The following is a 20,549-nucleotide window of genomic DNA, read 5'->3' as shown; positions in this document are numbered from 1 at the left end:
ATGCCCACATCACCAGCATGCATGCAAACCTCAGCAGACTTTAATCATTAGGAATTTATTAAAGCATGACTAGGCAGTTGTCACAGCACGTCTAACGAAAATCTCACAAAAATAAATTGCCATTATTTTTTCTTAAATCTCTATCATAGGGGTGCCTACATTTCATTATGACCAATGTGTACAAATTCTACATTTTGGATATATGATAGTTAGAAGATTCTTATTGATATTGTACATAGTTTGAAATCATAAATCATTCCCTTTCTTCCAGGCTAGCCACAGGCTATGAACTCTGGAGAGGGACATTATTTATTGAGAAATTGCACTGCTGTCTTTTTAGTTGCAAAGTAAACGGCTACTCACACGGCTAAATCTGTTTCGGTGGCTGACTGTTGTGGCACTATGTATCAAAGTGTATATGAAAAACTCGAACATATGACTAAGGTTATGATGAATGAAGAGCGTCGACCATCCTTGTCTCAGATTTCACGAGAAGGCCCTGAATAGGGGGTGGGGTGCGCACGGAGGGAGGTGGATTTGGGGATGTTCTTTGTGTGTCCCGTATAATATTTTTTTTTTTACCGCGACGGAGGAGAGAAAGTCACATGCTATATCCAATCACATGGTGTAACTAGTGAGACTTTTGTATATTGTGGTGAGAAAGAGGGAAAAGTGCACCGATTTTTTGGGGGTTTCGACTACAGGCTGGATTCAAAGAATTGAGAAACGCAGTTGGCTTCAAGGTAAGATTAATACACGTTTATCAAGCAACAAAACGGAGCATTAATGTGTCCAGGCTGTTTTTCATTTTACGAATGTTGTGCGCAAACTAGGTTAGTTGTATACATTTCCCTTGTTTGCTGGCTGCTTGAAGCAATTTGTTCTTCTCCAATTGTACTGCGTTTAACATTTGATATAGATAAGTAGCTAGCTAGTACATCGGTATATTGTTTGATTGGTGCTACTAGAGGTATCTAGCTAAATAGCTAGCTAACCAATTTATATTGTCTTGAATGGACAGTAGTTTGTTCCTTCATTGTGTGAAAGTGATGGAAGCAACTGAACGCAGCACAGTAGAACGCGGATTTCATCATCTAGGGCAGGGGTACTCAACTCTTACCCTCCGAGGTCCGGAGCCTGCTGGTTTTCAGATCTATCTGAATTGCACACGCCTGGTATCCCAGATCTAAATCAATTACTGATTTGTAGGGGAACAATACAAAAAAAATGCAATGGAACTGGTATCGAGGTCCAGAGTTGCGTTTGAGGAACCCAGGCGGTGTCCAATCAGAAACGCATCTTTTGAACAAGGTGTAAAAATCATGTTAATTGTGATAATCCTCTAAGAAAACCAATGGTCAAAATCTCACGTCATAATACGTTAAACATTTATTGGGTTTTTTACCCTTGTAGGATGGTCAAAATTAGGGAGACTAAATCAATGGAGACCAGAAAAAGGTGGTCGGAAAATCGCGTCGCATAGTCTGGATATTGTGCGAGAATTAAGGCTTCACACAGGTTTAACCTACCATTGAACTCCATCTTTCATATCAAATAAAACAATGAGGTAAGATAGATATCGATTTTGAGACATGACATGTAATATTTTCATATTTTAGCAGGGTTGCCAACCTTTGAAGATAACTGAGGTTTCCTATCGTGAATGTCAATGCTGTCACCCCTAGCGGGGGTTTTAGGCACATGAATTTAGGGTGGAATAGAAATGTTTAAAATTCACACGTCAGGTGTATTTAAGATAATTTTTTTAATTGAATAAACACAACTCAGTAACTTCAAACCAAGTTGTTATGAGATTTTTTTTGTGCATGAAATTTAGAGAATGGCAACTGGGGGAAATTAAATAGTTAGAAAATGCCAATATTAATCTCTCCTTGTTCATAAAAAAAAAACTTTATTTAACTAGGCAAGTCAGTTAAGAACAAATTCTTATTTACAATGACAGGCTACCCAGGCTAACCGGCCAAACCCTAACCCAGATGACGCTGGGCCAATTGCGCACCGCCTTATGGGCCTCCCAATCACGGCTGGTTGTGATACAACCTGGAATCGATCCAGGGTCTGTAGTGACGTCTCTAGCACTGAGATGCAGTGCCTTAGACCGCTGTGCTACTCGGGAGCCACGGAATGTTTTTTTTTATAAGACACCAACATGGAAATATGGAATTCATTTGGGTGAACTATCCCTTTAAAATAGGACGGATGGAAATTCCACCTAGAGGTACACAATATATAGAACATTTTGTAGACACCCCTTCAAATGAGTGGATTTGGCTATTTCAGCCACACCCCTGGCTGACAGGTGAATAAAATCGAGCACACAGCCATGCCACCTCCATGGTCAAACTTTGGCAGGAGAATGGCCTTACTGAAGAGCTCGGTGACTTTCAACGTGGAACCGTTGAAGTGGAAAGCCTAGGAGCAACAACGGCCACACAAGCTTACAGACCAGGACCACCGAGTGCTGTAGCGCGTAAAAATCGTCTGTCTTCTGTTGCAACACTCACTACTGAGTTCCAAACTGCCTCTGGAAGCAACGTCAGCACAAAAACTGTTTGTTGGGAGCTTCGTGAAATTGGTTTCCATGGCCGAGGAGCCGCACACAAGCCTAAGATCAACATATGCAATGCCAAGCGTTGGCTGTAGTGGTGTAAAGCTCACCGCCATTGGACTTTGGAGCAGTGGAAACGTGTTTTCTGGAGTGATGAATCATGCTTCATCATATGGTAGTTTGATGGATGAATCTGGGTTAAGTGCATGCCAGATGAACACTACCTGCCCGAATACATGGTATCAACTGTAAAATTGTATGGGGCAAGAATAATGGTATGAGGGTGTTTTTCATGGTTCGGGCTAGGCAACTTAGTTCCAGTGAAGGGAAATCTTAATGCTACGATTCTGTGCTTCCCACTTTGTGGCAACAGTTTGGGGAAGGCACTTTCCTGTTTCAGCATGACAATGCCCCCGTGCACAAACCGAGATCCATACATAAATGTTTTGTCAAGATCAACCCCCCCCCCCCTTATCTGAAGGGTGCTGAAACAAACTGCGGCTGAGCTGTTGTTGCTCCTAAACATTTCCACTTCACAATAACAGCACTAACAGTTGACCAGGGCAGCTCTAGCAGAGCAGAAATTTGACAAACTGACTTGTTGGAAAGGTGGCATCCTATGACGGTGCCACATTGAGTCACTGAGCTCTTCAGTAAGAGCAGTCTACGGCCACTGTTTGTCTATGGAGATTGCATGGCTGTGTGCTCAATTTTATACAGCTGTCAGCAACGGGTGTGTCTGAAATAGCCAAATACACAAATTTGAAGGGGTGTGTGGTTGGAGTCATTAAAACAAATTGTTCAACCATTCCACAAATGTCTTGTTAACAAGCTATTTGGCAAGTTGGTTAGGACATCTACTTTGCATGACAAAAGTAATTTTCCCAACAATTATTTACAGACAGATTACTTCACTTATAATTCAATGTATCACGATTCCAGTGGGTCAGAAGTTTACATACACTAAGTTGACTGTGCCTTTAAACAGCTTGGAAAATTCCAGAAAATGATATCATGGCTTTAGAAGCTTCTGATAGGCTAATTGACATAGTTTTAGTCAATTGGAGGTGTACCTGTGGATATATTTCAAGGCCTACCTTCAAACTCAGTGCCTCTTTGCTTGACATCATGGGAAAACAAAAAGAAATCAGCCAAGACCTCAGAAAGAAAATTGTAGACTTCCACAAGTCTGGTTCATCCTTGGGAGCAATTTCCAAACGCTGAAGGTACCACGTTCAGCTGTACAAAAAAAGTACACAAGTAAAACACCATGGGACCACGCAGCTGTCATACCACTCAGGAAGGAGATGCATTCTGTCTCCTAGAAATGAACGTACTTTGGTGTGAAAAGTGCAAATCCATCCCAGAACAACAGCAAAGGAACGTGTGAAGATGCTGGAGGAAACAGGTATAAAGTATCTATATCCACAGTAAAACAAGTCCTATATGGACATAAACTGAAAGGCCGCTCAGCAAGGAAGAAGCCACTGCTCCAAAACCGCCATAAAAAAGCCAGACTATGGTTTGCAACTGCAGATGGGGACAAAGATTGTACTTTTTGGAAAAATGTCCTCTGGTCTGATGAAACAAAAATAGAACTGTTTGGCCATAATGACCATCGTTCTGTTTGGGGGGAAAAGGGGGATGCTTGCAAGCCGAAGAACACCATCCCAACCGTGAAGCACTGGGGTGGCAGCATCATGTTGTGGGGGGGCTTTGCTGCAGGGGGGACTGGTGCACTTCACTAAATAGATGGCATCATGTGGAAGGGAAATTATGTGGATATATTGAAGCAACATCTCAAGACATCAGTCAGGAAGTTAAAGCTTGGTCGCAAGTGGGTCTTCCAAATGGACAATGACCCAAGCATACTTAAAAGGTTGTGGCAAAATGGCTTAAGGACAACAAAGTCAAGGTATTGGAGTGGCCATCACAAAGCCCTGACTTCAATCCCATAGAAAATTTGTGAGCAGAACTGAAAAAGCGTGTGCGAGCAAAGAGGCCTACAAACCTGACTCAGTTACACCAGCTCTGTCAGAAGGAATGGGCCAAAATTCACCCAACTTATTGTGGGAAGCTTGTGGAAGGCTACCCAAAACGTTTGACCCAAGTTAAACAATTTAAAGGCAATGCTACCAAATAATAAGTATGTAAACTTCTGACCCACTGGGAATGTGATGAAAGAAATAAAACCTGAAATAAATCATTCTCTCTACTATTATTTTGACATATCACATTCTTAAAATAAAGTGGTGATCCTAACTGACCTAAGACAGGGGATTTTTACTGGGATTAAATGTCAGGAATTGTGAAACACTAAGTGTATTTGGCTAAGGTGTATGTAAACTTCCGACTTCAACTGTGTGTGTGTGTATATCTCTCTCAATGTATTGTCCCCACACTGGTCACCTAATCATCCCCAGCTTACAATCGGCTCATTCATCCCCCTCCTCTTCCCTGTAACTATTCTCTAGGTTGTTGCTGTAAATGAGAATGTGTTCTCAGCAACTTAACTGGTAAGATAACAGTGAAATAAATAAAACACTAGAATCAGTTACACATTTGGGTTTACAATCTGTTTGGGCAAAATAATGTTGATAATACAGTTATCAGGTCACCCTTCCAAAATTCATGCTAAACGCGCCTTTTCATTGTTACAGCCTAATTTACCTAGTGCTAAATTATCAATGACCAAACAAGGTGAATTTAATGTAGCTTATGAATCTGGGCTAATGCAAGTGGTGGATTCAATCCGACTTGGGTGGCATACCTTATATACCAGGGTATACCTTATATACCAGGGTATTTGGAAATGGCCACGTGATGGTTTTTCAATACATTTCATATTTGTAGCTACTTTAAGTTTAATACCTGCAGATCGCGTTCTAAATTTCACCTGTCACATTATTTTGTATTATGAAGTTTACCGTAGTTCCCCAGAACAGTTCAGCAGGTCACATGTTTGTTTGTAAATTGGACAAAGGGAGAAAGCGGGAGCAGGTGAGTCTAGCGGTGTATTGACAGGGGTCACGTTTTTGTTGTTGGTTAAATGGTGATCGGGGACGTGCAACTATTGTTTCCGTGCAACGCTATTTGGCTGGCAGCCACACAAGTGAGCATACAATTAAAAAGCAATGTATTTTTTTTGTTGCAAAAACGATGCGTGGCCATCATACTTCATAGAAAGAATGTAGCAAGCTACATTTCCTAATATTTTTCTTAAAGTTAATCTAGCATTTTATCAGAGAAATGTACGTTGGCTACCCTGAGAAAAGCACGGGAGAAAAGCACATCAGTCAGAGCATCGTCGCGAATTCTCATCCGAGTGGAGAAGTGCAACTGAAGCACAAAATGAGTCTGATGAAATTACAATAGAAGCATTTTAGATCGCCGTTTACAAAACACAGCAAGATATGTTGTCCTCCGTGAAAAATGGAAGAAATCTGCGTTAACGCTATCCCTACGTTTAACTTGCTAGTTATCTAAGTAAGTGGCTGAATTAATAAGGTGATGGGGCATCATATTGTGTTAGCTTTCTGCCATGTTTTCGAAGTCAAAGCCCTTTGGATGAGTTATCTTTTCAGCTGCCACTGCTATCTTTTGATTTCCTAGTTGTTGTTTTTTTTTCTCCTCTCAGTTCTTGCCCTGTCTGCTCCTCCCCCATATTCTCCTCTCAGTTCTTGGCTGGTCGGCTCATCCCCCATCTTCTCCGTGCAGAGCAGGCAGGGCAGTTGCCCTAGCAACTCTAGACTCCACACAGACACAGCTTTGTACATATGCTGCTCCAGAGCAGGTACTGTTCTTCCTTCAGACAAGCATGCGTCAAAACCTTGTTCATTTGCATAATGTCTCTCGTTCACATTTGCTTGTAACTCACCAAAAATTACATTCGTAAGCTGGATTGTCTGTCTATGCAATTCGTTAAATCGTTTTAGTTCTTTAACATATTTTGCTAGCAGGCTCAATGGAAATTTGCTATTACTTGTGCTAAATTTGGTAGCATTCTGGTAGACACTCAATATCCCTTTTTTGGGGGACGCCCCCTTGTGTACAAAGCCAATAATACCATAAATCCCGGCATGAGACAAGGACGATATGAACATCTGGATACCGCCCAACCCTATATTAAATCAGTAGTAGTATGTGACGGCCTATTATCACATGCTGTCATAAAGAAGCATTCTGGGACAGGTGTGAACACAAATTTATTTCTAGACGTTTATGTTTACAAAACAGCTTTCAAGTTGCCATGCTGATATTTTGACAATTGAGTTCATAGACTTTGATCAGAGCTTAGAATGAACGTGCCTGTCCAGTCTGAATTGGCTGCAGTCCACTCTAATCATAAGGGGTGTTTCTTTACGAATGCATCCAATCGCCTTGGTCCCTTATTAAACCAATCACACGCTTCAATCTGCTGCGGTTCACAGTGCTGTGGCAGAAAGATTATGGATGTCCCGGTTGGAGTTACATTGTAACACACTCAGAGGTCGACCAATTATGATTTTTCAATGCCGATACCGATTATTGGAGGACAAAAAAAGCCAATACCGATTAATTGGCCGATTTAAAAAAAATAATAAAAAAAAATAAATAATGTTTTTTAAATATATATATATACACTGCTCAAAAAAATAAAGGGGACACTTAAACAACACAATGTAACTCCAAGTCAATCACACTTCTGTGAAATCAAACTGTCCACTTAGGAAGCAACACTGATTGACAATAAATTTCACATGCTGTTGTGCAAATGGAATAGACAAAAGGTGGAAATTATAGGCAATTAGCAAGACACCCCCCCAATAAAGGAGTGGTTCTGCAGGTGGTGACCACAGACCACTTCTCAGTTCCTATGCTTCCTGGCTGATGTTTTGGTCACTTTTGAATGCTGGCGGTGCTACCACTAGAGTGAAAGCATGAGACGGAGTCTACAACCCACACAAGTGGCTCAGGTAGTGCAGCTCATCCAGGATGGTACATCAATGCGAGCTGTGGCAAGAAGGTTTGCTGTGTCTGTCAGCGTAGTGTCCAGAGCATGGAGGTGCTACCAGGAGACAGGCCAGTACATCAGGAGACGTGGAGGAGGCCGTAGGAGGGCAACAACCCAGCAGCAGGACCGCTACCTCCGCCTTTGTGCAAGGAGGAGCACTGCCAGAGCCCTGCAAAATGACCTCCAGCAGGCCACATGTGCATGTGTCAGCATATGGTCTCACAAGGGGTCTGAGGATCTCATCTCGGTACCTAATGGCAGTCAGGCTACCTCTGGCGAGCACATGGAGGGCTGTGCGGCCCCACAAAGAAATGCCACCCCACACCATGACTGACCCACCGCCAAACCGGTCATGCTGGAGGATGTTGCAGGCAGCAGAACGTTCTCCAGACTCTGTCACGTCTGTCACATGTGCTCAGTGTGAACCTGCTTTCATCTGTGAAGAGCACAGGGCGCCAGTGGCGAATTTGCCAATCTTGGTGTTCTCTGGCAAATGCCAAACGTCCTGCACGGTGTTGGGCTGTAAGCACAACCCCCACCTGTGGACGTCGGGCCCTCATACCACCCTCATGGAATCTGTTTCTGACCGTTTGAGCAGATCAATATTGGCTAAATATAAGCGAAGATAAAAAAAATTGTAGAGTGGATTTATGAAAATATGTTGACAAACGTGAGATTTACACGGGTATCAAAACGTCGAGGCGGTTTAAGCCTGCACGAAACACAGACCTTATTTGAAGTAGATCAAGACATTCTCTATGGAAGACATGAACGGTAAAATAACGAAGGAACCCCTTTCAAATTCAGCCGCAAGTTATTACAGGAATTATAACGCGTCGACTATTTCTCTCTAAACCATATACCTTTGACTAATCCGGAAACTATCACCTCGAAAACAAAACGTTTATTCCGTTCCGTATTTTATCTAACGGGTACTTAAGCAATAAGGCCTAAGGTGGTGTGGTATATGGCCAATATACCACGGTTAAGGGTTGTTCTTATGCACGACGCAATGTGGAGTGCCTGGATACAGCCCTTAACCGTGGTATTTAGGTCATATATCATTAACCCCTGAGGTGCCTTATTGCTTTTAAAAACTGGTTGCCAAGACAGTAAGGCAAGAAACAACACATCTAAATTGAAAATGTTGCTTTCATAAATAAATTCATGAATACATTCTGCCAGAAAAGTAGTCCGGGAAAAAGTCTCATTGCTAGACTGGTTGCTATGCAACAACCACAGGCTAGCTAGCAAGCTTACATTAAATGTATGCAAAACATTTTCCTGTGGTTTAAATGTAACCACAGGAATTCATGTTAAATGTTTGTTCATGTTTCAAACACGTTCTCAAATTCCATTGAAATGGCAGCAGCAGTATGAGAACCAGCACATTCTTGAACATGCAATACGGCTTTCCTCAGTACGAAATCCTCGTCGACCCACTGTGCTGTCAGACTCCATAATGCTCATAGGGCTGACATCGCTGGTCCAAATGTCAGTCGTGAAGTTAATAGCAGTGACGCCCATAGCAAGTAGCCCATGGATTTGTTTTAACAATACCGTGTAACTCCGGTAGGGCAACATCTGAAAAATAGCGCCTACTTGGTAGTGTGTACCAGTACTCGACCAGTCGGTGAAAGCCAACATCATCCACGACAGAACGGTTGATTGTCAAGGCCAATGAATTCCATTATCTTGGCGTTTTAATGAATTTCGCCTTTTGAGTTGTCTCGCAGAAATTTTTGTTGTATTCTCAAACTCACAATGTATCCTTTTCCTGCACACCAGGTCAGTGACGCAGGTAAGTGCCCACTTTGTGAAACAAACAATGTTCTTTTCGGTTTCTCTCAAAATTCATCTGAACGCCTCTTTTCTACATTGGCATGTCGAATTATTGTTGATGTAGCCATTTTATCGAGGTGAAAAGGCACACTGATATCAAGGTGAAAAGGCTAAACGTCATGGTATATGGTCTCACATACGCATGGCTAATGGCTAAAACAGCATATCAGCAACCAGTATGCAAACTACCCGGTTTTATAAACTGGATTAATTAGAAAATGAAAGCAATACGTTTTTCAATGCGTGAGAAATAAGTGGTGTGGCGTGTGAAGTGGATCAAATGCCTGTCTCATGCCCTATCCTTGAGTTGGCAGCACTGTTTTTGTATACGCTGTTCATATTAATGGGAAGTTCCTTTTCTTTTTCGAAGTGTGACATGTCAACAGAGCATTGAGCGAACCGCAAGCTTTTTATTTTTTAAAACCTTTTACATTTAATTCAGCTCGTCTCATGCTGCAGAAATTGACTTTGTGCCACTGGAGGCAGTGGTGTACCGCAGTTTCTGCCGTTTTCTAAAGCTAATTTCCTGCAATTCTACACACATTGCCATATGGCAGAGAGACACATTTGCAGTTTTATGGCTAATGTCATGCTATTTTACACATTTTGCAATGAGGCTGAGAGAACTTTAAAAGTTAATATCCTGCTATTCTACACATTTTTGCCATGCCCTGTTCATATCCTATCTGGGGGGGAGCTACCTCCAGGGGAATCTTCTAAAGGCGCCCGCATACTAGGTTTGGTTTGCTCTAGCTGGAATTAACAGGTGACGTCAATAAGGGATCAGAGCTTTCACCTGGTCAGCCTATGTCATGGAAAGAGCAGGTGTTCCTAATGTTTTGTATACTGTGTACACTTCCTCAAAAGTGTACATTTATCTCAGAATTAATTTAAGATGAATAAATAAATCTATAATACATTTTGACCTTTTTGCCAAGGTGTTAGTCGCGTCATTTTACATCTTACTAAGATGTTTGGTGCAGTATTTCTCAAGAGAAAAAAATTGCATGAAAACTAGTCGTCTCGTTGAATGAAAACACTGTCCATAGTTCCCACTCCTACTAGTAGTAGTACTGTTGACCAATCACCGACAAAGGGGTGTAGACTTCGGCTACCAAACTTCGACTTGCCTTAATTAGGGAAAGGTGTCCCGTCAACGGGACAATTGTAAATCATGTAGCGCCATGTGTCGATCGCAGATTTTAGAGAAACAATACATGTCGGTACATATAAGTGTCTTATATCGGCTGAAAGCTTTAAATTCCTGTTAATATAACTGCACTGTCCAATTTACAGTAGCCTTTACTGTGAAAAATACCATGCTACTGTTTGAGGAGAGCTCAAAAGAACAAAACACGTTTTTCACCGTGACAGGTTTGATACATTCACCTCTGAAGGTGAAATGTGTACTTACATTCTGAAATCTTGCTCTGATTTATCATCCCAAGGGTCCCAGAGATGACATGAAGTGTCGTTTTGTTAGATAAAATCCTTTTTCATATCCTAAAAAGGTCCATATAGCATGCACGATCCATTTTGTATTTCCACTTGTTCAATTTGCAAAGAAAGGAATCTGTGAAAATTTAACCCTAAATGTTGTTTCAACCAGTCAAATCACATTTGTATGTATTCCTCAGAGATCCTAGAACGTAACCAGACTTCACTATATCATTAGGAGTGTAGTATATCCTATAGGACACCAAATTTGGTCAGAGAGCGACGCCTTCATGGCGCGCCGATGACACGGGCGTCTTCACTTGATTTGACTGTTACTTTGTCAAATAAGCACCAATCGGGGTCAAACAAACAAACAAAGCTAGCTAGATAGCCAATGAGCTGGGTTTTACGGGAGTATGTGGAAACCCCGTATCTGTCGCACAATTTTGCGGCTAACCTTATGCGGCAGCAAACCTGGAGAGTTATGAAGTTACAATACTTACAATATGGCTACTAATACTGGAAAAGCTAAATCAAAGTCCAAGTATACAGATTTGACGATATTCTTGCAGAAAAATTTAATGTAAATATACATTTTGGCAAATCGTGAAGGACACCTGGGTGACTTCACACTAATTGTCATGTAGCTTGCTCATACTTCCAAGTTATCAGTCTGAAACTTTGCACATACACTGCTGCCCTCTTGTGGACACCATCAGAATTACAACCAAAGTGATGGCTAGATTTGTGACCTTTCTGATGCATTTCAAAGATGGTGGTAGAAAAAAATACAAAAGAAACTGTTGTTTTTTTCCCCCTCGTGTTTTCTTCTACCAGATCTATTGTGTTATATTCAATTGACATTTCCACAAACTTCAAAATGTTTCTTTTCAAATGGTACCAAGAATATGCATATCCTTGCTTCAGGGCCTGAGCTACAGGCAGTTAGATTTGTGTATGTCATTTTAGGTGACATACGCGCATCACAGGATGCAGTGGCCAATTCATTGAAAGCTTTGGTTTGCTTATAAAGAGCGGGTACTACCTGTGTGCTAAAAATAATTATGCAAGAGGGAATTTCGAGGAGTTGTTTTACGAGGTGCTGAATCTCCTATTCTTAACCACCTAGAACGGGCGGCTATAAATCAAAGACTGTAAACAAATATAAACAGCCTACCTATCAGTCTTGTAATTTCTTTGGCCCGGTCAGAATCAGCTTGAAGGGAGAATCTGTTTTTTCTTTGTTTCAGTCTTGCGCCGGTGTGCTGGGTGTGACGTCGGCGTAAATGTGTTAACATATTTGAGGTGTTGGCAGCTGCATAGCCTATTCTCGTTGAGTGTGGATAAATACTGTTAAAGTTGTAACCACAACTTTCTGTCCATCGCCGTTGTAATCTACTGGGAAGGCAAAATGTTCAAAAATTTGAGATTTAAACTTTGGGGTCTCCTCCAATTCTATCGACCCCACCACTCGCCGTGGTAAAGAACTAGTTCTCTGCTGCGCCTCACACAATTACATTTTGAAATGAACTAATGTTATATCATTTGTATTACAAAGATTTACTTTAGAGGCAGGCCTACAACGCAGCGTATTTCTTTTCTTCTTTTCATGTATTCATTCGTGTTCACAGTGCGGACCGGAACGGTTCGGTCGGATTACATGTACTGGTACACCCCTACTTTGTACTCTTTTGCTGCGTTTCTGTTTTGCAGGTATTTTTTTCCCAGAAGTGGGTTATTTATTTATTGCTGGGTAATTATTTTCATTTCAGATGTTGCGTTAGCGCAGCATTCTGTGTTTTTCGCGCTGAAAGAAACATTAAAACGCAAGGGAAAAAAATGAGTTCTGAAAAGGCGGGTGTACTGACATGGCATTAAATTTTAAGTTCCACATTTAAATAGTCTCGCTGTGATTATCAGAAACATCTCATCCATCCTCCAAACTGTCCAAACCATAAGCTTTCTCTCTGCCTGTCTGCAGACAGTGCGGGGAGGGTGTGTGTGTGGCAGGAGTAGCTGTCAGTGGCATTTTCGTTGCTGGGTTACGTTTTAATCCACAGGAATTTTAAAAGGGAAAAGCTTGACTGAATGGAATGGCTAGCCAAAATAAACAATGACCAGTCAATTAACACAATGAACACTGCTAGGGTTCTTTAACCCATCTGCAAATGAGACTGTGACAGAGAGACAGCCAGGGTAGAGGACAATGCTGCAGCTAATGCTAATAGCCCACAAACATGTTTTGGTCTTTATGAGCAGTGTGGCGAAAGTCCAATCAAATTGTATTGGTCGCATACACATATTTAGCACATGTTATTACGGTTGTTGCAAAATGCTTGTGTTCCTAACTCCAACAGTGGAGTAATATCTAACAATACACATGCATCTAAAAAGTAAAATAATCTAATTTAGAAATATTAGGTTTGAGCAATGTCGGGAGTGTGTGTGTGTATTTTATTTATATACACACACACACTGCAGTCGGAAAGTATTCAGACCCCTTGCCTTTTTCCACATTTGGTTACATTACAGCCTTATTATAACATTTGATTAAGTTGTCCCCCCCCCCATCAATCTACACTCAATACCCCATAATGACAAAAGCAAAACACTTGCTTTGAGAAATGTATTGCTCAGTTTGCCTGGGTGGCCAACTCAAGAGTCTTGGTGGTTCAAAACTTTTTCCTTTTAAGAATGATGTGTTCCCACTGTGTTCTTGAACATTCAATGCTGCAGAAATGTTTTGGCACCCTTCTCCAGATCTGTGCCTCGACACAATCCTGTCCCTGAGCTCTGCAGACAATTCCTTTGACCTCATGGCTTGGTGTTTGCTCTGACATGCACTGTCAACTGTGGGACCTTATATAGACAGGTGTGTGCCTTTCCAAATCATCCCAAATTGAATTTACCACAGATGGACTCCAGTTAAGTTGTACAGTCGTGGCCAAATGTTTTGAGAATGACACAAATTAATTTTCACAAAGTTTGCTGCTTCAGTGTCTTTAGATATTTTTGTCAGATGTTACTATGGAATACTGAAGTATAACTACAAGCATTTCATAAGTGTCAAAGGCTTTTATTGACAATTACATGAAGTTGATGCAAAGAGTCAATATTTGCAGTGTTGACCATTGTTTTTTAAGACCTCTGCAATCCACCCTGGCATGCTGTCAATTAACTTCTGGGCCACATCCTGACTGATGACAGCCCATTCTTACATAATCAATGCTTGGAGTTTGTCAGAATTTGTGGGTTTTTATTTGCCCACCCTCCTCTTGAGGATTGACCACAAGTTCTCAATGGGATTAAGGTCTGGGGAGTTTCCTGGCCATGGACCCAAAATATTGATGTTTTGTTCCCCGAGCCACTTAGTTATCAATTTTGCCTTATGGCAAGGTGCTCCATCATGCTGGAAAAGACATTGTTCGTCACCAAACTGTCCCTGGATGGTTGGGAGAAGTTGCTCTCGGAGGATGTGTTGGTACCATTCTTTATTCATGGCTTTGTTCTTAGGCAAAATTGTGAGTGAGCCCACTCCCTTGGCTGAGAAGCAACCCCACACATGAATGGTCTCAGAATGCTTTACTGTTGGCATGACACAGGACTGATGGTAGCGCTCACCTTGTCTTCTCCAGACAAGTTTTTTTCCGGATGCCCCAAACAATCGGAAAGGGGATTCATCAGAGAAAATTACTTTACCCCAGTCCTCAGCTGTCCAATCCCTGTACCTTTTGCAGAATATCAGTCTGTCCCTGATGTTTTTCCTGGAGAGAAATGGCTTCTTTGCTGCCCTTCTTGACACCAGGCCATCCTCCAAAAGTCTTCAGTTCATTTGCATGGCAAAGAGGGACTTTGCAATTAATTGCAATTCATCTGATCATTCTTCATAACATTCTGGAGTATATGCAAATTGCCATCATACAAACTGAGGCAGCAGTTTGTGTCATTCTCAAAACTTTTGGCCACGACTGTAGAAACATCAAGGATGATCAATGGAAACCGGATGCACCTGAGCTCAATTTTGCGTCTCCATTTTAGAATAAGGCTGTAACGTAACAAACTGTGGGAAAAGTCAAGGGGTCTGAATACTTTTCGCATGCTCTGTACATGTCGCAATGATTCTGCTTTTGTCAAATAAACCTGGGTCAATGGAAACCTGCCCACTGTCATACCTTGTTCATAGACTGCTTACAGGGTAAGGAAACCAATTGTAATTTGGGTGAAGTATACCTTTTAACATTTTTCAAATACATACACTGAATAAAAATATAAATGCAACAATTCAAAGATTTTACTGAGTTACAGTTCATATAAGGAAATCAGTCAGAATTCATTAGGCCCTAATCTATGGATTTCACATGACTGGGCAGGGGTGCCTTGGAGGGTATAGGCCCACCCACTGGGGAGCCAAGCCCAGCCAGTCAGAATGAGTTTTTCCCAACAAAAGGGCTTTGTGGATGGATTATCTTGGCAAAGGAGAAATGCTCACCTACAGGGATGTAAACAAATTTGGGCCCAAAATTTGAGCAAAATACGCTTTCTGTGCGTATGAAATATTTCTGGAATGTTTTATTTCAGCACATGGGACCAAAACCTTACATGTTGTGTTTATTTTTGTTCAGTGTAGATTCAATGGTTGTAAAGACGTTTCTAGGAAACGTACAGTATTATACAGAGCCATGAGTGCATGGAACTCCCATCTTTTATATAGCGCAAGTGAACAGCAAGCCTGGTTTAAAAAAACAAATAAAGCAACACCTCACGGCACAACGCCTCTCCCCCATGTGACCTACTTGTGTGTATGTACTGACATGTATGCGTAACTGATTAATGCACACACAGTACATGTTAATGTATGTAAAGTCTTTTGTAAAAAAAATTAAAAAATTGTCGGACCCCAGTAAGACCAGCTTTCGCCAATAGCTTTGGCTAATGAGGATCCCAATAAATCAAACGATCAGCTCTGAAAAATATCTGTGGTGAAAATATCTGAATGGATTGTTCTAAAAAAATATATCAGAATTGGGTTACGCTGCCTTTGATAACAAGGGAGTGAGCACCTAGTCTAGATTCAAAAGGTTCTTTAAAAGCATCTACCCCAAAGCCATAAGACTGCTGAACAATGAACTTTGTTTTTACACTGCTGTTACACTCCTTATTATCTATGCATAGTCACTTTACCCCTACCTACATGTACAAATTACCTTGACTAACCTGTACCCCCAAACATTGACTCGATACCGGTACCCCCTGTATATAGCCTCATTATTGTTTTTTTATATATATATTTTTTTTTTTACTTTATTTAGTAAATATTGTCTTAATTGCATTGTTGGTTAAGGGCTTGTAAGTATTACCATTTCACGGTAAGGTCTACATCTGTTCCATTCAGCGCGTGTGACATAAAATTTGATTTGCGTTTGTAGCCCTCGATGGCTTGGAAGCTGGTACATGATTTAGTCTTACCGCTGTTTTAATGAGATAAGACGTTCCAGTTGGGCCTAGTGATATAGGCCTATTGCATGAGATCCCTGCCCGAACATGTGCTTTCTCAAGAGGGAACTTCTGTTATCCACACCCAGCGGCCTTTGAGACACACTGCCGTTGCTGCCATCTGGTGGACATTACTGATGTCTTGCTGGTGGATCACCACATTTTTGTCCTCTTACATAGAAAGAGGCCTGGCCTACACTGTCAAACAGAAAAAGGCCTTCATCACCGAAGACACATTTTTATCATTTTATTGGTACATGCAAGTGTATAACACATCTACACACTTCAGTTGGTTGGTGTAGTCAATGTACTGCTCCTCTGCAGGTAAAAGGTCTTATCTTCATATTATTTAGGCAGTTTCCATATTGTAATATTTGTGGGCACTGAATGTGATTTTATCTTTGGCTCTCACACTGTTGCAAACTCTCGTACTGAGGAGGAATCCCTCATCATTCTTCCGCAATGAGCTGTACGCTTCTGGCAGTTGAGGCTGATGTCATTATAGATCCTGGTTAGACATTTCTTGAGAAATCTCATATTTGAATATTCATTCTAGATACTGCCTCACTTTCAGGCGCTCCTATACAATAGTCTATTTTGCAAATTTTTCCTCCCTCTTTCCCCCATATAGATCTGAAAGTCTCTCTCTCCCCACTCCGGAGGCACCATGAGCTGGAGTTTCCTGACGCGTCTCCTGGACGAGATCTCCAACCACTCTACCTTTGTGGGCAAGATCTGGCTCACACTGCTTATCGTCTTCCGCATTGTGTTGACTGCTGTGGGAGGCGAGTCCATCTACTACGATGAACAGAGCAAGTTTGTGTGCAATACCCACCAACCCGGTTGCGAGAATGTGTGCTACGACGCCTTTGCACCGCTCTCGCACATCCGCTTCTGGGTGTTCCAGGTGATCATGATCACCACCCCCACTATTCTGTACCTGGGCTTCGCCATGCACAAAATCGCCCGCATGGACGACGATGAGTACAGGCCCCGCGGGAAGAGGATGCCCATGGTGAGCCTAGGGACCAACCGGAACTACGAGGAGGCGGAGGACAATGGCGAGGAGGACCCCATGATCTCCGAGGAGATCGAGTTGGAGAAGAAGGAGAAGCCTAGCAAGAAGCATGACGGGCGCCGGCGCATCAAGCGCGACGGCCTCATGAAGGTGTACGTGTTCCAGCTGCTGTCGCGTGCTGCTTTCGAGGTCTCCTTTCTGTTCGGCCAGTACATTCTCTATGGCCTGGAGGTGTCTCCCTCGTACGTGTGCATGCGCTCGCCCTGCCCACACACAGTGGACTGCTTCGTGTCGCGTCCCACGGAGAAAACCATCTTCCTGTTCATTATGTATGCGGTGAGTGCCCTCTGTCTGCTTTTCACTGTGCTGGAGATCCTCCACCTGGGTTATAGTGGCATACGGGACTGTTTCTGCCTCCCTCGTCCTCGCCCCCCAACCCCCCACCAACTGGCCAGCCAGCATCCCTCACTATGTGGCCGCCAGGTGCCCACAGCTCCTCCAGGCTACAACACAGTGCCGAAGAAGGACCCAAAAGGTATGCGATTGGATTACAACCTGGGCGACTCGGGCCGTGAGTCGTTTGGGGATGAGGCGTCGCAGCGGGAGCTGGAGAGGCTAAGAAGGCACCTAAAGCTGGCCCAGCAGCACCTGGACCTGGCCTACCAGAATGAGGACAACAGCAGCACCTCGAGGAGCAACAGCCCCGAGTCCAACGGGACGGCCGTGGAGCAGAACCGCCTCAACTTTGCCCAGGAGAAGCAAAGCAGCACCTGCGAGAAAGGTGAGTAGGCTGTGCCATGCGTCACAAGAAGTACGTCTTCAGTAGTAATTTGCATGGTATATCTATGTTTTAATTTTATAGTGGATGGAATCAATGAACGGATGTTGTGTATAGAGTAAAATTGTCTACTTCAAACTGACGTTAAACATTTTTCCCCTTGCCTTCAGGTTTACAAGCATAACTTCGTCATTGGCCCACCTGGCCCTCTCAGGATAGATTCTTGCATCTGGAACAGTAGGGTTACCAGGGAGCATTGTGTAGGGGCAGGTGTGTATGTGACTTGAGGAGGATGAATCCGTCTGTCTTTCAGTGTTGAGGCCAGTGAACGTTCAAGGGAAACATGCCAAACTTAACGAGCAGCGCCTTCCTACCCAGCTATACTTGAGCACATCTGAAGATCCAAAGTGTCCACAAACTGTTTTCAGAACATTCCTATTTGTCTCAGGGTAGCTGTGCTGTTTCTGTGGGGGGAATACTAGTGTCTCCTCTTGTTTGTAGTTTTTCCCTCTTTGCTGGAGTTTAGAGGTCAATCTTATGTTTGCCTTCAACCTAAAACTGGAGTTTACATTTCAGCCATTCTAAGGAGGTATGGGCAACCCAACTGTGTCGCAAAACCATGTCAAAGTGTCATTTTTTTTGTGTGTGTGTTTTGTGAGGAATAGGGAACCACGGTGAGTCGGTGTTTGGGGATGTTAACTGGTATGGTAATAGTTGGTGTTAGAAGTGATATTATGGAGTGGATAACTGTCTTCCATGTGCAACAGCTTACAATGAGCAAATGGTTCAAACTATTTTGGGTCAACCACCAGAAACAACAGTTACATTTGAGTTGTAGCACAGCAATATGTGGTTTTCAGAAAGAGAACCAACCTACTTTCATGAACCCCCCCCCCCCCTCCCATAAATCTGACTGTTGCCAAGTCTGGGAACTGGAAGCCTATTTTGGCACCTTTGTCCAAAGGATTTAAAAAAAAACCTGGGTAATGCTTGAATTCATGTAAATTGTTATCTTGTCTGGTAATGTTAAACATGCTTTTGCTCCTGATTTCTTCCGTTTTGTTAGTTTAATATGGAAAGTGTTTGGACGACATTGCAAGATTAAACCTTTAAGGTCAGGATGGCCAAATTGTAACAACTATGACGTTTACTGTTGTCTTTTTGGATTAACTGAGGGACTCAACAGATTGGGAGTTATTTTACATATTGAGGACCATCCACGATTTGAGGGTAACGCATCTATGCCATACACCAGTTGAACTCTGGGTCTTGTTCAGTAGGGCACAACATAGCAATGTTTTGAAAGGGAAAATGTAATTAATCCTTCCTATAGGATAAGTTCCGGTAGTACCTCTCCCGTCCTGTTTTGTGCCTACTGAACATGAACCAGAGACCCAAGATATTTTTTGAAGAAAAAAAAATAATACAAACAAATGATTTACTCTGTCGAAAAGCATTTTCAGAAGTAATTCAAGACCCCCACAATTCAGGGTTATTTTTCTATATTGTTTTGTTCAGTGTTTTCTCCTGAAATTGGGACATGTAGATTTGTGGCTCTGTGTTACTTCTCTATGCAATTCAACATCTATGCCTGGTTCCATGTTCATTATTGAGGCATTGATGCAAGTAACATTCAAAAGCCTTCAAGCCGTTTAATAATGACCCCCGTGCTGCAGTCTCAGTGACTGTTGTAAATGTTATCATTGTTATCTTTTTATGGTTGAAACGACCCAATGCCTTGAATGTGATCTTACGATGCCATCAGTGCACACATTATATCAGCAGTGCCATTAAGTGTCGACTGTCATCTCAAACAATTTGTTTAAATACTTTTGTATGAATAGTATTTTTGTGCTCAATTTCTTAAATAAACTTTTTCTAATAAATTAATGTCTCCTGTGATGGAAAATTGTATTGTTTGTGCTTTTCCTTTAACGCATTTCTGTGTTCTATTCATGTGCTTTTCTAATAACCAATTTCTGTGTTCATGCAAGCGACTGAACGAATCATCAGTATCTGGAATTTGGCAGTACGGCCAGAACCTGGTTTTGAGAAAGGGATATCTGTTTCAAGGTTTCAGCTTAGAGAGATGAAGCCTCGTGAGGTATTGGTCTGTCACATGCATGACCCAGTATTGGTCGGTCACATGAATGAAGCAAACGTTTTGGGGATGTTGGCAAATGACACCCTATGAGGGTTTGATCCAGATTGTCTGAGCTTCCAGTATATTGTATATCTGTCACGCCCTGACCATAGAGAGCCTTTTTATTCTCTATTTTGGTCTGGTTGGGATGTGACTGGGGGGGGGGGGGGGGTGTTCTAGTCTAGGTTGTCTATTTCTTTGTTGGTCTGGTATGGTTCCCAATCAGAGGCAGCTGTTTATCGTTGTCTCTGATTGGGGATCATATTTAGGCAGCCA

At 42.2% G+C, this 20,549-nt stretch overlaps 2 protein-coding genes across 3 annotated transcripts in view; both read left to right on the top strand.

The window, feature by feature from the left end:
* Positions 1-603: 603 nt before the first annotated feature.
* Positions 604-20,016, top strand: LOC139546998 (gap junction gamma-1 protein-like). Of its 2 annotated transcripts, none has more exons than XM_071356024.1 (3): positions 604-743; positions 16,966-18,133; positions 18,301-20,016. In XM_071356024.1, exons 2-3 carry the CDS (start codon positions 17,002-17,004, stop codon positions 18,312-18,314), a joined length of 1,146 nt encoding a protein of 381 aa, XP_071212125.1. In that variant the 5' UTR covers positions 604-743; positions 16,966-17,001; the 3' UTR covers positions 18,315-20,016. The 2 variants fall into 2 exon arrangements, with proteins under 2 accessions (XP_071212125.1, XP_071212126.1); XM_071356025.1 differs by lacking the exon at positions 604-743 and adding an exon at positions 6,219-6,362.
* The window catches only part of LOC139546997 (lactase/phlorizin hydrolase-like), a 38,121-nt gene continuing 18,185 nt past the window's right edge, over positions 614-20,549 (top strand). The window contains exon 1 of the mRNA XM_071356023.1: positions 614-743. The gene's annotated coding sequence lies outside the window, so the exon portion shown is untranslated. The remainder of the gene's footprint in view (positions 744-20,549) is intronic.

Source organism: Salvelinus alpinus, chromosome 20 (assembly GCF_045679555.1).
Source record: "Salvelinus alpinus chromosome 20, SLU_Salpinus.1, whole genome shotgun sequence".
Lineage (NCBI taxonomy): Eukaryota > Metazoa > Chordata > Actinopteri > Salmoniformes > Salmonidae > Salvelinus > Salvelinus alpinus.
This window is presented reverse-complemented; position numbering and strand designations above follow the sequence as displayed.

Bases quoted from the DNA above. Each gene is read 5' to 3' on its own strand.
- LOC139546998 (XM_071356024.1), top strand. From the start codon at position 17,002: ATGAGCTGGAGTTTCCTGACGCGTCTCCTGGACGAGATCTCCAACCAC.